The sequence below is a fragment of the Protobothrops mucrosquamatus genome, unplaced genomic scaffold (genome assembly GCF_001527695.2).
Source record: "Protobothrops mucrosquamatus isolate PMUCROS unplaced genomic scaffold, P.Mucros_1.0 scaffold_305, whole genome shotgun sequence".
NCBI lineage: Eukaryota > Metazoa > Chordata > Lepidosauria > Squamata > Viperidae > Protobothrops > Protobothrops mucrosquamatus.
This window is the reverse complement of record NW_015386381.1, coordinates 132,419-149,760: the sequence shown is the minus strand read 5'-3', so window position 1 is coordinate 149,760 and position 17,342 is coordinate 132,419. Positions and strand designations below refer to the sequence as shown.

The 17,342-nt window shown below is 42.5% G+C and overlaps 1 protein-coding gene across 1 annotated transcript in view; it reads left to right on the top strand.

The window, feature by feature from the left end:
* The window catches only part of TMEM135 (transmembrane protein 135), a 176,611-nt gene that overhangs the window by 35,296 nt on the left and 123,973 nt on the right, over window positions 1-17,342 (top strand). Inside the window, exon 4 of the mRNA XM_015832112.1 lies at window positions 9,059-9,092. Within this exon, the coding sequence (XP_015687598.1) occupies window positions 9,059-9,092 (34 nt within the window). The remainder of the gene's footprint in view (window positions 1-9,058; window positions 9,093-17,342) is intronic.

Sequence of the window (17,342 nt, the reverse complement as noted above, 5' to 3'; positions counted from 1 at the left end):
TGGGGGCCGGCAGGGTTGGGGGAGATCCAGGGGGTCTCTGGCAGATGGGGCGGTAGCCAGGAGGCTCGTCCTGCGGGGTGAGGCGAGGCAAGGCGAGGCAGGGCGGGGGTGCCATTGTCACAGGGCAAGGTGAGGTGGGCCGGGGCGGCTGCTGCCTGATACCATCAGCCCCTGCACACACAGGCCAGCGAGCGCATGGGTGCTGGGATGCTTCCGGCCACGTGGGACCTCGGTGAGTTAGCAGGCGGCTAGTTGAAGAGGGACAGTTGCCATCTCCGGGGCATGGTGCACGTGGCCACAGAGGGCTCTGAGTGCCGCCTCTGGCACGCGTGCCAGAGGTTCGCCACCACTGCCTTCGGCTATCTCTAGCACTTTTTAATTCAAAAGCCAGTTTCGTCTAGTGTTAAGGCACCAAGCTAGAAACCAGGAGACTCTGAGTTTTAGTCCTGACTTAGCATGAAAGCCAGGTGGGTAATTTTGGGCCAATTATCAGGAGACGGTGAGTTCTAGTCCCGCCTTAGCCATGAAAGCCAACTGGACGACCTTGGGCCGGTTACTCTCTCTCAGCCCAAATCATCTGACAGGTTTGCTGTTGTGAGTAAAATAGGAGAAGGAAGGAGTATGTTTGCTGTTTTGAGTTGTTTATAAAAATAATAATGGTGGGATAGAAAAATCTTAAACCCTTTTCTATTCATGATGCAGCTTCTGTATTCTGGGTTCGATATTTTTCAAGGCATTTAGAAAGATTCACTCACTCACTATCTTCATACTTATCAGCTTTCTCAAAGGCTTGTTGGAAGTAAAGTCTTCATCCTGGATCCTGATTCATCCAAACTGGGAATAAATAAGCAACATGGCGACTGCTTTGGGAAGATGGTTACAGTTTATTGAAGAGGCAGAAAGATGGTTCTTGCAAGAAAGAGCAGAGGAGAGAAGGGCCTGAGCACATGGGCAGTAGATTTTTATACCCTCTCTAGCCTTTTGTTTGGAAGTTTCCTGTTCCTGTGGCATGAACTTTGAGGCTATTTCCTGTGTCACGTATTCTGACCTGGGTCTAGGTGTGACTCTCTGGTATATTTGATGGTAAGTCCTATTACGTCCCATCTCAGGTGGGATATGCTGATTTTAGGTCTTTGTCTTCTGGCTCCAGCTTTCTGATGGTTTTACATTTGCATTTGTGTAGGGCTGGCTCCTGTTTGGAATAGAGAGATTTGGGGGCAGAGTTGGCTTCTGCTTTTAAACATCCTTTTGAGGAAAAATATCAGGGCTTTTTTTCAGCCGGAACGCGGCGGAACCGCGTTCCGGCACCTTTTTCCGGGCCGGCNGCACCGGAAATAGCCCCTCCCACACCGGAAATAGCCCCTCCCAAATTTTACTTGCATTCCTGTTCTCTAAAGGGGCGGTCCTAGGGTTTGATGAGGGCGTGGCCAGGTTTGAGTTCCGCCACCTTTTCTCCGAGAAAAAAAGCCCTGAAAAATATATTTTTCTGCCCTTTTAATATTTTCTTCTCTGGGGGGCTCTGACCTCCCACAGGCTCATGGGCCTCTCTTCCCAATCTGTGGCCTTAACTTTCATGCTATATAAAGTAGATGAGTTCCTTTAAATGCTAAAATTAATAAAGATGTGGATGTTTATGTTAAAAGCCAAGTTGCCAGTTTTGGAATTTTAACAGTGTAGAGTTTTGAATTTGTATTACCCAAGTGGTAGAGAAAAACACTTCATTAACTGATCAAATATCAGAATATTTTTGGTACACAGTATATTTAGGAGATGTCAGTACTTATACTGTCAGTTAGGTACTACGACGTTAAGGTGGCTTTTGTAGATTTGACAGTTTCAACATAAGTTGCACTTTGGCAAAAGGTAATTGTATGTTTTATGTTTGTGGTTGCCTGTATCTTAAATTTGTTTTGGCTTTTCCCCCTCACCCCCTTTCCTCCCATTTAAACAAGTCTGAACCAGAATGTAATTCATTAAATTACAGGCCCTGCCTTTGCACTACAGACTCCCCAAAGAAATTTCAATAAAGATAGTATAAGACAGCAATATTCCCACAGTGGGAATCGCAGTTTTAGTTTAAATAAAAATATTATTTTTTAATTAGTGCCTGATGACCTCTTGATGACCAGGAAATTAAACTTTTGTTTTAGTTTCTTATCTTTCCTCAGGAAGGAAGAACAAATGTTCCAAAACACAAGCACAGTTTTGTAATTTATTGAGACCGTTAACCATGGTGTTTCCCACAATGAACAGAATTGTACACAGCTCTTGGTTTTGTAACAGCTCAGGGTATTTGGTGCTTTATAGCTACCATTACAGCTATGATGGAATGGGAATGACTCTGGAGGTGAGAATATGATATTGTGTTTTTGGCAAAAAAGCAAACATCAGAATGGAAATATATATATATATATAAAAAAATTTTGTTTGTGTGAAATGCCGTTTCATGTTTTAGGTATTTGAAGTTATCACTCTTTGTGTAGAAAAACAAAGGATAGATGCTTGCATGTTACTGAAAAATACATGTGGGGAACTTTCAGTCAATTTGTCTTTTCTTTGAAATGCTCCCACTCACTGCTTTAGAAGATGGTCGAAAGCCTTTGACCATTGAAGCAGTTTTCATAAAGGTCCTGGGAATTTTAAATGATTGTTCATATACCAAAGATGTAGGAGTTACTTTTTTCATCTTCAAAATATTTGGATTTTTCAGTGTTGTTACAAAAAGAGAAAGAAGAAAGTCAGTTGTTTTCACAGATCAGGCCTAGTATTGCCTATTTGGTTTGTTGTTGTTGTTGTTGTTACTTGCCTCATTTTATGCCGACCCATCGCGATCCCATGGACAACGTTCTTCCAGGCTTTCCTGTCCTCTACCATCTTCTGGAGTCCATTTAAGCTCATGCCTACTGCTTCAGTGACTCCATCCAGCCACCTCATTCTCTGTCGTCCCCTTCTTCTATTGCCCTCCATCTTTCCCAGCATTAACCTTCCTCAAATACCCTTTCATCTTGTTCATCAGATTTGTATACTTTCACTTAATCTATTGGGATGTATTTAGGTGAAAAGTCTTGGCATATTTCCAGCCCTGTGTTGCAAGTTGCATCCTAGCAATTCTTCCCCCCCCATAAAGCAATATCAGATCAAATGTTTTGTGCTCCAAGAACCAGTAAGGACACAAAAGGACTAAAGACTAATTTAATTTAATTAATTAAAGTCTAAAAAGTAATTAAGTCTAAATTAAAACAGCAATAGGGGAGGAACGGTGCAGTGTGGCCAAATTCTTGGACAAAAATCACCAGTCGCATAATAACAAATCCCGATAACATAAATTTGCATAAAATGAGGCAAGCCTGTGGTTTATTAAGAAAGAGGACTTTGACAGAAATAACAGCATGATTATGCAATGCTTACTGAGGAATTCGTCAACTAAGGCATGCAGCCTTGATGTCAGCATCAGAAAAGAAAAAGGATAAAGAGAGAAAATGATAACAAAATCAGATTGTCAATTTCCTACAATGCTAATTATGTGATGTCAATTAGGGCAAGATAAATTATAAATAATAATATGCACCATAGCTATATAATCACATACTTGCTAGATATCAAATATATTACGGTTAACAGAGGAAACCATGAGCGACAGATATACAACTGATGTGAGATCGAATTTGGATCGGTCACCGGGACCAGAGATTTACTCTTCAGAGCTTTCAGAAACACACTGGAGCCCATCTTTAGGGAACTTCTCTCTACTGGAATAGGGGCTTTGGGCTGTTCTGTGTGTCGTGTTTATGTGGTGCCTTCCTATTGGCTGATTGGTGTGTTGATGGCTGGCAGATTGGCCGTCGTTTCCTTGTGCTACCAAGTCCTCAGCTCCTAAGTATTTGACAAGCTGGTGGTAAATCAGCACTTCTGTTGATTGACAAGGGGCTCATTTCCCAGGCTTCCATCATTTCTCTGGCTATCTTTGTACCTGCATGGCCAACAACCTTAGTTGCTGCGAAATTAAATGTGTGTTCTTGTTCATTGTAGTGTGAGGCTTCCAATGTGTTTGGGTCGCCTTGTCTGAGCGCTCGCTTGTGTTCTTACAATCTGGTGGTTAGCTTCCACCCCATTTGTCCTACATCAGGGATGTCAAACTCAATTTCATTGAGGGCTGCATCAGCATTGCGGTTGCCCTCGGGGGGCCGGGTGGGTGCGGTCAGGGTGGGTGCGGCCTACTGGGTGGGCGTGGATGGAGTGGATGTGGCCTACTGGTTGGACATGGCCAGCTCTACATCGTTCGTGTCAAGGGTGCCTGTCGGGGCCTGGGCAGGAGTGGGACAGATCTGAAGGTCTCTGGCAGAAGGGGATGGGACCGGGGCAAGCGCCAAGGCATGATCCATTTCTTATCAAAGGGTGACACTTCCCCAGCATGCACCCAGGGGGTGGGGCCGACGCGGCAGGGGCTGGTTCCTCGCTGTTTCTAGATGGCCTTGTGGAGCTAAGACTGAATGCATTTCAGCATAGATGGCCATCACAAAATTGTACATTGGCTCCCGGCCGGCCTGGACCAGGGCCAAGGCAGCGGGGGCTGTTCTCTCACTGTTTCCAGGATGGCTTCGCGGGCCACATGAAACCACTTCGCGGGCCGCATCCGGCTCCCGGGCCTTGTGTTTTACATGTCTGTCCTACATAGTCACAGGGGATCTGGTAGATTACATTGGAAGTATCTCCCACCTCCAAACGATCTTTTTCAGCCCTCGTATGGTAGCCTCATTCATGAGATATACATCTATCAGTTAGAGGTTCTGTAAATGTTATCCAAAGCAAAGTTTGGTTTGCGCAAAATAATGGGTACACTAACAATATCAGACAGGTCAAGTTCATCTTTAAATGAAAATTGATGTACAATGCTAATAGGACTCTAATAGATCTATTTATATCAGTGGTTCTCAACCTTCCTAATGCCGCGACCCCCAACCATGTGGTCGTAAGTCGAGGACTACCTGTATTTCCCTGTGGGCGGGGCAGGAGGAGGCGCGCACGCTCCGCCTCCTCTCCTGCGGTTGGAGCGCACGCTGGGCAGGCCGAGGGTGGACGCAGGCCGTCGCCCAGCAACCGCCTTGGCCTGGGAGCGCCGCACATGCGTGGTGCCGCCCCCTGCGCCGGCCGAGGCGTAGCTGGCAAGCGGCAGCGATGGCGCAGGCCGACCACCGGCTGGGCCACCAGCTGGCCCAGCCCAAGGGAGGTAAGGCACCCGCCGGGCCCCACACGCGTCAGCAACCCTCCCTGCACCCGCCGCTGCTCCGCTAGCCTTACCTTGGCCACCGCACGTTCGGTGCGACAGCAGGCAGACCCAGGCGCTCCTGGGCGGCCATGGCAAACGGCAGCGAGGGCGCAGGGCGACCACCAGCTGGGCCACCAGCTGGCCCAGCCCAAGGGAGGTAAGGCACCCGCTGGGCCCCACGTGCACCAGCAACCCTCCCTGCGCCCGCCGGCCTCCCACCTCCCACCCCTGGCCCTCTTTTACTTACATTTAGTAGTTGCTCAGCAGGGAGGGGTGGAAACGTCCAGAAAGCTTGCCTTAGCTGCAAACAACTTGCAGCACTGTTTGCAGACTGGGACTTTTGGCGGGCTCAGCAGGGCAGAGACAGCCTGGACAATTCCTATTGGCTTTTGAAAGCCAATAGAATTAGACTCTATTCAAGAGAGTCTATTCTATTGGCTTTCGAAAGCCAATAGATTATATTGGCTTTCGAATGCCAATAGAATAGAGTCTCTTGAATAGAGTCTATTCTATTGGCTTTCAAAAGCCAATAGAATAAGAGGGAGTAGCACAGCTAAGGAAAAGGGGAAAAAAATGGCGGACTGCGTTGTTTGTCGACCCCCGTGAAATGGTCGTTCAAATGGGGTTGCGACCCACAGGTTGAGAACCGCTGATTTATATAGATATGTAACAATGCAACCTTGTCAAGTTTTTCTAACATATTTCAAGTACAATACTTTGTCCTTATATAGAGTTTATGTTTTCATAAACTCTGTATAGCCTTTTCAGTATTAACAAGGAGTAATTATTTTGCTTCATTGCTAAGATGAATAGCTACCTTAAATAAGTCTTGTGGTATTCTACTATAATGCGTAGCCAACGTTGCACAAAGTTGCTTTAGCTGTTTGAAATTGTTTCTTGGATTTACTGATTGGGAATCTGTAAACTATATCTTGTGATAGATGTTTGTTTTCACTGTAAGTTATTTCACCCAATCCTCACTACAAGGGGTTCTCTTTAGATTGAAATTTCCCTACCCCATCTGCATTTTTAGTCCTCTTATTTTGAAGCTTAGCTGTTCTTGTTGGTTTTATGTGAACTTTTGCACCAGGGTCTCTCTGTCAGACTTCAGTTGAAAGAAGGAAATAGTTGGGTGTGAGTGATTAAGCATAATCTAAACATCAACTATAATACTTTGTTATTTCAGACTTCCCTCCCACCAACCCCATCGTAATTCCAGATATGGAATTGTGGGCCAATCACTTAGGCAGCTGTCCAGAGAATAAATTGGCGATTTCTTGATTTGATTATGGGTTTGAGGTCACCGTAATTTTTTGCCGTTTGATTTAATTGTACAGGTTAACTTGTATATTTAACTTTTAAAATGGTGGCGTTTGTAGATTAGATTCTATCTTCTGAAGCAGCCCTGTTGCAAACAGTTTTATGCAATTAAAATTCATGTTAAAAAAAGTAGACATATAAACGGCCTCCTGTTAGAGCCAATGTATACAAAGATTTGTCCTTGTAATATGTGTATTGTGAACTGTGTTTTTCTTTAGCAGAAATATAGTATGGGACAGATTACTGCAGAAGTATAATAGACAGTGGCATGGGCATTCACAGAACCGGAAGGAGAAAAATTGTAGTACAGGATTTGTAGGTGCCTTACTTCTTTGGTGGGGGTGCGATGGCTCAGTGGTTAAAAATGCTGAACTCATCACCTGGACAGTTGACAGCCTGGGTTCGACCCCTAGTGCAGGGGTAGGCAACCATGGCTCTTTTATGACTGGTGGACTTCCAAGAATTCCTGAACCAGCATGGCTGGCTCAGGAATTCTGGGAGTTGAAGTCCATGAGTCATAAAAGATCCAAGGTTGCCTACCTCTGCCCTAGTGCTGTTCAATGAGGTGAACTCCCATTACTTGCCCCAACTCCTGCCCACTTAGCAGTTTGAAAGCAGCAAATGTGAGTAGATAAATAGATGTTCTGTCCCCCTCGGACACCCACACCCAAATAGCCAGCCGAGGGTTAAAGAACTTCTCCACTCCAATCCACAGATAAGAAAACTTGGCAACAGCTCCGTAGCTGCCTGCCAAGACTTTTACTCAGAGAACAAAAACAATACACACAGTTAGAAAATTAAGTCCACAGCAAACTGCTTCGCCAGAGATTCAGCTTTGTCCGTCACAGAGTCCAAATGGCCACCACCTCCCTTTTATAGCCTGTGGGGTGTGGTCCAGTGACTCAGCTTAATCTCTGGCACATCTCCTTTTCTGCTGCGCACACTTGTCGCTCCTATGCTGGCGTGGATCCAGCCACAACTTATCTTCCTCACTATCCGAACCACCTGGCTCCTGGACAATCTCAGAACCACCTGGCTCCTGGTCAATCTCTTCTCCGTCGGGAGACACCTGAGGCATTGCCAAAGAGGAGGGTCCTGGAGAGGGAGGCCTGGCCGTCTCCTCTCCTTCATGTTCTGAGCCTTCTTCCTCCTCCGATAAGAGGGGCTCACAAGACGGAGCCACAACAATAGATACCACTTTGGTGGGAAGGTAACAGCATTCCATGCATCTTGGCATATAGTCATGCTGGCCACATAACCACGGAAATGTCTTCCGACGATGTTGGCTCCCTCAGCGGAGATGAGCACCATACCCTAGAGTTGGACATGATGGACAGGGAAACCTTTATTTTTACCGTAATTGTTGGTTCAATATATTTGCCCCTTTTCTTTTATCAACTGTAAAGGTTTACAGTACTGCATTACTGTGAAGGAACCATAGTGGCACGGTGGTTAGAATGCAGTATTGCAGGCTTAATTCTGCCAATTGCCAGCAGTTCGATTCTGACCGGCTCAAACTTAACTCAGCCTTCCCTCCTTCCGAGGTCGGTAAAAGGAGAACCCAGATTGTTGGGGGCAAATAGGCTGACTCTGTAAACCGCCTAGAGAGGGCTGCAAAGCAGCGCGAAGCGGTGTATAAGTCTAAGTGCTATTGCTATTATCGTATTCTACAATACACGAGTCATGTTTCGTGAGAGTGCCTCTGCCTTAAGAATGTATTGGATATATTTGGCAATGCACTTTAGTAAATTGGGCAACTTTGAAACGGTATCAAGATTAAAAAATCGTGAGATAGGAACAAAAGAAGCTGTCTTATCTTAAATGAGATTATTGGTTCTATACTTGTGTGTTTTGTCTACACAGGCTGGCAGCAGCTTTTCAGATTTCCAATGGAAATTTTCCCAGCCCTGTCCAGATTAAACTAAGGGCATTCTGCATGTGAAAACAGATAAATGGTTGCCCAATCTCTTCTTGAAAACCTCTAATGATGGTGGAGCAAGAACAGTTTCTTTGCTGTCAGACTAAATGCCAGACTAAAGCAATTATTTGCATAATTATAGATACACTCTGTGAATAGCTAGGGAGGATCCGTCCTTGCCCTCTTTTGCCCAGCAGATATTCCAGCTCTGTGTCTCTTTGTCCTTTCCTCTTGTGACTCCAGACTACATTCCACCACAAATCCTTAGGCTTTGGGTTAAAGCTTGCATTGACCCTAAATACTAGTATTTGCTAGGCATTCTTTAAGAAAGAATTAGCAAGAACAGCACCAAGTTTGATCACATCAACCAGCAGTTTTATTGTATATGGTAATACCACTGAAGGAACAGGATGGTATTTTCATTGCCATGGCCATTAACAGAATTTCCTTTTACATATGACGGAATTCTTGAACGCATTGTGTTTTGATATGATAATACTAGGAGTTTTGAATGTCTTAATAATTACTCTTGTCTTTTTTGTTTTGGTTTACAGGAGGGGATTGCTTACAATTTACATGGCCAATTTGGTAAGTAATACTATTAGAATGCAGTATACATAAGCATGAAAGCTATGCATAAATATATGTGTCAACGCTGCAAATACTGTATATTCTTGCTTTGACAATATGCAGAACTGTCTGGTATTTTTATAGTTAAATCAAGCAACAGTGAAAGGGGAGGAGAATAAGAAAAGCCCAGGAAAAAGAAACCGGAAGTAAATCACATCTTCAAAGTTAATTGGAAGATGTGAACCATGACCCCAGAATAGGGGAGGGAAAAATGCCTGGAATGTCTGTGCAACGGAAAAGGATCTCAGATCTAAGCATTTCCACCATGCCGTACTGACATCTCTGTGACCTTAATAAATGCTTTTAGGATAAAAATATGCCTGAAAGTCCCTTTAAGTGTTTCGTTAATCAGACACATGACATCATGGACCGAATCCTGTTTTCATTCCATGAGATGTAGTCCTTTTGTTGGCTTAACTGATATCTAGAGCCCAGATCCACCTCTCTTTTGGGGCTGAAAAGACAAATAAGGTTTCTGGGCTGAGGTGTATTATCATGTTGTATTAGTCTTCTTCAACCAATGCCTTCCAGCCAGCCCTCCTATCTAATGCAGATTGGATTTCTGGGAGCAGTGGGTTATTTAATTATTATTAAAGTTGTTGATAATAAATTTTGCTTGGAGAAAAAGTATATAATGTGACTTACATTACATGTCAATAATAAAAAAACAACAAAACTACCAGAGAACATGTCTTATGATTTATGAAGATTGTATTTTATGATTATAATCATGATTTATCACTTGTTGCTTGTATGTACATTTAGAGCTCATGCATCTGAGACAAATTCCTAGTGCAGTGGTGGCGAACCTATGGCACGCGTACCAGAGGCGGCACTCAGAGCCCTCTCTGTGGGCACATGCGCTATGCCCCGGAGATGGCAACCGTCCCTCTTCAACCAGCCACCCGCTAACTCGGCGAGGTCCCATGTGGCTGGATGCGCTCGCTGGCCTCTGTGTGCAGGGGCCGATGGTGTCAGGCAGCAGCCGCCCCGGCCCCTTCCTCACCTTGCCCTGTGACAATGGCACCCCAGTCCTTCCTCGCGTTGCCTCATCTCACCCCACAGGACAAGCCTCCTGCCCAACGCCCCACCTATCAGAAACCCCCTGGATCTCCCCCAACCCTGCCTGGCCCCCACAGGCGTCCCTCCCCACGAGCAACATCGAGGGGATCACGCCCACCTTGGCCACACCCACCCAATCTGCTATGACCACCAGAGCCACGCCCATCCAGTGGGCTACGCCCACCTGGCACCCGGCAATAAATAAGTGGGTTTGGGGTTGCAGTTTGGGCACTCGGTCTCTAAAAGGTTCACCATCACTGTCCTAGTGTATCCAATCACACTTGGCCAATAAAGAATTCTATTCTATTCTATTCTATTCTATTCTATTCTATTCTAAAGTTATTTCAGGTGTTCAGCAAGGTGGAAAACAGGAAAAAGTGAAAATGAAAATGAAAAAAAATGAAGTGCATAGTAGGGTTGTTTAGGATATACCTGCTTAGGTTTATTTTCAATAGGAATAGAAGAACAACACGGCTGTGCTAAAGAAGTATTAGAAAATAGAAAACGTGTGAGAAATCTGCATTCTTAAACGTATTCATTTACACAGGACTCCTATTTTCCCCATAACAACTCCCCTATAAGATAAGTTACCCAGGTGGCTCTCTTACCTAAGGTCTCCCAGTTTCTAGCCTGGTGCTTTAACCACTAAACCAAACTTTTGATAAACATGTCCAAAGACCACAACAAAACCTTTATGGTTTTTTTTTTCTGTCTCCTCCTCCTCCTCCATCAAAGTTTGACTGGTGAAAAAATCTTGGAAACAATACCATTTTCTAAACATTGAATTAGCCAATGAAAGTATTGCTTAAATTCTGATTTTGGATGTTGATGTGTTTCTCATAAGCTGCCCACCTGTTTTTCCATGTAATACTCAATAAAAATGATATTAAAGTAAGTTGAGCTTTACCTCTAAAATGGGAGATTTTTCCCCCCTTTATTATTATAATGGAATATACAGTATCTGCCCATTATAACATAACAGTCTTAAAGTAAAATCTACATTTAATATAAGCACCACAGGATGCTTATTTTTTAATTTGTTCAATATATATATTTTGTTTCCTCTAGAAACCCGAGAATGTGTATATAGTTCTCTTTCTTTCACTTTTTCTTGGCAACAGCAACCCAGTGAGGGCTAGTTGTGCTAAGTAGGTTGTGCTGAGAGACAAAGATTGTCCCAAAGTCACTATTTGAGCTTCCCATGGTTACTTGAACCAGGTTTTCTGAGTCATCACACCCTTAAATACAATAAAATATAGACATAGTCAAATGTGTGATGAATTATAAAGATCCTATATTTTCTGGATCATGTTGGAAACATTTGACTATGGCCAAGGTTTAGAAGTATAGTATCTTCTTTTATTGTAGAGTTTCTGAGAGATTATCAAGTGTTCATAGGTACTACATACCAAGGCCCTGAATTTGAAATGTATATCCTGCCATTGTATTTAGGAAGATCTTGTCAATTCTGGAAATGACTTTTTTTTTAAAAAAAGATTTATATTTCTACACGTATCAAAGTTTGCATTTGGGAACCTGTGACGCTCCAGATGTTGCTGATTGATGATTCATAGTATCTTTCCTTCATTGTTTTGGTGGTTGATATCACTGAGAGTTACCTGGGCCAGCACAGGTTCCTCATTCTTGAGGTAGGTAGATGACTTTTGGTCTTCGGTTTTAATAAAACAGCCAATGATCTCACTAGGAGCCTGTACAGAAAGATATATGTAAAATAATACTAGCTCTAACGTAGCGGGGAATGTGGACTGTAGTATCTGAACCAGTTGCAATCAATGAATCAACATTTCTGTAATACCGAGGAACTGAAAATGATAGTAGCTGGTACTGGAGGCTGGACAAACAAACGTTCACAAGTCTTTCCAAATCTATTTTGGATGGCACATGTTGACGGCAAGACATTTTTAAGATGGTCAGAAAAGGGATGTATTGGTAACATATATGTGTATAAGACGATCCTTCTAAAGATATATTGAGATCAAAGAGAACCCCAGATTCCAGCTAGAGGAGAAAATGATACGTGATCACAGCAGTTATTTTTATCTAATAAGGTAGGAAAAATGGGCCTAAGATCACTCTTGAAAGTAAAAGACATAGAAGGTAAAAAACTGGCAAAGAAATTGAGGAAGTACATCAAAGAAGATCCCAAATATTTAAACCCAAGGAAAAAAAAATCAGTGGGTGGGAAAGAACAGTGCTGAAAGTGTTGTGTGTGAGTAGTGTTATTCAATGGAATAATTTGAGATTATGCACATTTCTTTATTAATCTTTGTTCTACTTCCTTGCTTGAAGCTTTTAAAACAGTTAATAAAACACATAGAATAATATTTAGCTTTTATAAAACAATGAACTGGGGATAAAGCTAACAGAATGTCTGAAACAAAAACCTGTATCCCTGTTAGGTATTAATGGGTTTAGCCTGGTTTGGAATTTTGGGGAGATCGTTCTTTCAGGAGAAAAAAAAAGTGGTCATTATCTTTTTTATTATAATAATAAAGTGCTCGCCAAGCAAGGGAGTTTTTAAACAAATTTGTTTCTGCTGCCTCTGCTTTTATTATTTAGACAAAGCACGTTTTGCTCTTTAGTTTTTTAAAATCCGTAACTTTAGAATGTTTTGATTTGCCTTGAAAAAACTTCATTTTGAGTATTCTCTCCATTTCTGGGCCTGGCTGGTAGACGCGTTCTCCAGGCTGGGGGATTTCAACCTGTTTTCACTTAGCTTGGTAGTTCATGGCTACCATGACCATGATCCGAATTATTGGCCCAACACATGGTGGGTTTTTTTCCCTTCTCCTTCCTGTCTAGATTAAACTTTAAACTGCTAAAACGAAGCCAACTTCTTGGCTTTGTGGTTGACCAAAAACAAATTATTAGTAGTACATGTTTCTGGTAGTAGCTGACATACCAGCAGATGGACCGAGCTCTGTGCTTCTCCACAGTCACACAGTGTGTTGTTATCTGCTAAGAGCCTTCACTTGAGCATATTGCTTTTACAATTTAGGCACTCCAACTCTCAACCTATTCTGGCTCCTCCAAGTAGTATAAGGGAGGTCAGATCCTTCAGCCATATCCTCCTTTAATGTTATTCCTTGCTCGATAGTCTCCTTCCTCCATCTTTTAATTTGATTTTGTCCATGTGTACCTTCTTCTGTTTGGTCTTGCCATAGAACTGCCTTTTGTTCTTAGATCTGAGTCAACAAGCTTGGGGCATATGTCTGCTCAGAGGATGTTGAGGATCATTCTCTTGCTCAGTTCTCTTGGCGTCTCTCCTGATCTTAATTGGGCAATGTCAGCAAGAGGATATATTTTCTCAGTTGGTGTAGGTTTGAGACAACCTATCACTAAGCGTACTGCTTCATTGAGGGTGATATCATCTTGTTTTGCCTGTGCAGATGCATCCCATGCTGGAGCAGCACACTCTGTTGCAGAGACCCTCAAGGCCAAATGTTGGGGGGGGGCATACATTAGAACTGTTTTGCACCTCAGGGCAGTGGCAATGTGATTTTGATGTTGTCATCTAGTCCCTTGTTGGGCATGGATTATCCCCTCTTAACCTTGGAGTTTTCTGTGGCTGTTCCCCACAGCAGGGAGGAGGGACCTATGCGATCAGTCTTTTCCAGTTGCTGATGGAGAACAATTAACCAGTGGAACAGCTTGCCTTCAGAAGTTGTTCTCTAACACTGGAGGTTTTTAAGAAGAGACTGGACAGCCATTTGTCTAAAATGGTATAGGGCATGGGTAGGCAACCTTAGCTCTTTTATGACTCATGGACGTCAACTCCCAGAATTCCTGAGCCAGCATGGCTCAGCTTGGAAACCTCTCCCTTTCCCCTCAGCATGGCTGGCTCAGGAATTCTGGGAGTTGAAGTCCACGAGTCATAAAGGAGCCAAGGTTGCCTACCCCTGGTATAGAGTCACCTGGAGCAGAGGTCCCCAACCTTTTGGGCACCAGGGACCGGTTCCATGGAGAGAGGTTTTTCCATGGACTGGAGGATGCATAGTTTTGTGTGCTGCTTGCATCTCGCGGATGGGGCTTTGCTTGTTTATGCGGACCAGTTGCTGGCATGCCGTGGCCCAGTACTGGTCCATGGACCGGGGGTTGGGGACCCCTAACCTGGAGAACTGGAAGGCCTCCAAGATCCCTTCCAACTCTGTTATTCTGTATTCTGATAGCTAGTAGACCAGAATCTGGATCTTCCCATTTTCTAGCCTTAACCATAAAGTTAAATGTAATAATAAGTCCTAGTCCAGAATCTTAATTGTAAAGTTAATCATAATCACGACGTGCAGGGTTGCACAGGAAGAAAATAAATGTGTTCCAAATATATCCACATGGAGGATGTTTCAGTGAAATGAATTAATTCTGCAAAAAACTTCTCAAATGAAGAATCAAAGTGTGTAAGAAAGAGTAAATAGATAGCCCAATCACAGCTGCTAAATTGTAAGGGATGAATTTTGATTTACTGAAGTTCTAGCAACTCTCAAGGAGTTAGAGCATGTTATAAATGCTGGTTTAAATCATAAACAGGCATAGTAATTTGTGGCTACAATGAATTGATCTTAGGCTCTTTAGTTTACTAACGGTTTTTTATTTCTTCCATTGAGCTATGGTTTAGGTGAGCAATAGGTCACCTTGGTCTCTTTGATTTCATTCTCAACTATTTTGGTAACTTGGCAAGGAGCTCACCGATGCTGAAAACTTTCTTTAAAAATGCAGTGCATATGTTTAAAGCAATCACAGAGCAAACATGTTTTACGTTAGCTTGCAAAGGCTCAGTATGCTTCCCGACAAGTCATTTTATTCTTTGAAAATTGATGCCCTCAATGGTTAGCCATGTATATATTAAACATCTCATATTTTGTGGAATAAGCAGTTTGGAATAGAGCAACACTACCACGAACCGATACCCTTAAAATAAGAAAGATTGATGAAATATAAGCGGGGGAAAAAAATGACTTGATCATCCAGATTTTTTTTTTTTTTTGAGGCTTGTCATATAAGCTAATTTGATTAACAGTGCATGGTATAATCAAATTACAGAAAATGAATAGCACTCCTATTGCTTTCTGAAAGGCCAGCGTCTAAGGTCGTTGCTGCCACTCCACAGTAAATCTTTCTGAGACAAGTTTTAGAATTAGGAGTTATGTGAACATTGCTGATGTGTTCAGTTTTAAAAATCATACACTAATAATGTTAGATCCCTGCAGCTGGTGTACTTGTGGATTGACATGGCTAATTGGCATTGGCATATTAGCCCCAGGAAACCTCATCTGTCACCTCAGCACCGAAATTCTGACATGACCCAGAGAAATTATTCAAGATTTTCTCTCCTTTGTTCTTACGCAGGGCAGCCTTGTTTCCCTCTTCAGATATTTTAATCTTAAAATGCTTACCTTCTGAGAGGGGTTCTTTTGAATGCTCATTCATATTTTTCTGGTTCTTTTGAATGCTCATTCATATTTTTCTACAGTGAATGAATGCACAACATGCATGTGACGGAGAAAGAAGGAAAGCAAACAAAAATGTATGTCATTGATGGACAGATGGACCTCATTGAGAAGAATTGAGAAGTGACCTTCCTTGTGAGAACAACATAGTTTTTGTCTCGGATGTCACTGAAATGTGAATGCCTGACAATTTATTGCAGGGGTCTTCAAACTTGGCCCTTTTAATGTCTTGTGGACTTCCAACTCCCAGAATTCCTCAGCCAACGTTCCTGGCTGAGGAATTCTGGGAGTTGAAGTCCACGAGTCATAAAAGGGCCAAGTTTGAAGACCCCTGATTTATTGTTTGTAAATAAAGATAGTCCTTTAGCTAGTTTCTGTTTGGGAACTCCCAGCTTGAAATAAGAAAAATTGAAGCGACAAACTTTCCAATTGTAATAAAATCTACCTGATGCATCTCTATCTGATTTCCTGCTTTGAGTTCCCTTTTTCTAGCCAGTCTTCACTGGATATAAAGCTGGTTCTAGCACATCTCTTCACTGAATGATATTACTTCATTTTTTCCTTCCCAATAAAGAAGCACACAGTAGTTGGATTTCCTGCCTCCAGGGTAAAACTGCCAATTCCCTTGCTAGGAATGCAGCATGTTATTGTAAAACCAGAAAGAAAATGTTCATTGAAAACAAATAAACCTGTACATTTGATTGTGTGTGCTTACAACAAGATGTGTATGCTTACGACAAGAGGTATAGAGTTCCTTCCTCCTTCTAATAAATTTTATAGAGAGTCAATCTTCCACAAACTTAGCATGGACCAACTTTCAGAATTGCCCTCTGTTTTTCTTTTTTCAGAAAACTTCAAAATTTATATTGCATTTTACTTAGTTTGCAAATTAATACTGTAATTTAAAACGTGTAGTCCATGATGCTCTTTGAGTTAAGGATTCCCTACTTCAACCCTGTATTTTCTTCTGTTGGTTATTTTAAAATAGTTTCGACGGCAGCATTTATGACCTAAATTAAACACTCTGAGAGATAAGCCTGAATTTTGTTCCTGCTTTTAATACAGAAAACACCAGTCTTCTCCCAGTGTTGTCCCAAGTCTCAGTAATTGACAATTTAAGTAAGAAAGCCAGTTTTTTAAAAAGTAATTATAGAATACTGAATTTGAACCTGTAGGAATTCAGGCCTGTTATGTAAACAGCTTTTTGAATTGACAGATGGGGGAGGCTGACCATTTGAGATCTTGTATCTTCAGTGAGAAACTCCTTGGGTCTTCATTAATGGTTAGATGGGGGGGGGGGGGGGGGAAGGCGGACTCTACCATAGATTGTAAAAGTCAAACTTGATGGAAGGCAGTTCCATTTTCAAAGAGTCTGGCATTTGCAAAAGCTGAAAATAAACTCCCTTTTACTTGTTCCATTAAGGAAAGATCTTATTTAGGGGGGAAAAAACAACACCCTAGATTCCACTCAGTTTGAGTTTACTTGAAGACTCTTGCTTTAAATAATTGCTACAATATTGTTTTATAACATTGTTGCTATTTGATTAAAAACATTGAGCTTTCTTAACCTCAGTTGGGTTGGGAGATAAAATTCAGAACAAGAATAGAATTGCGGGGAAGTTACTGCCTGTATTGGGGGTGTGGTGGCCTAGCACTTAAAATGGGCTGCCATGTCCTTGGC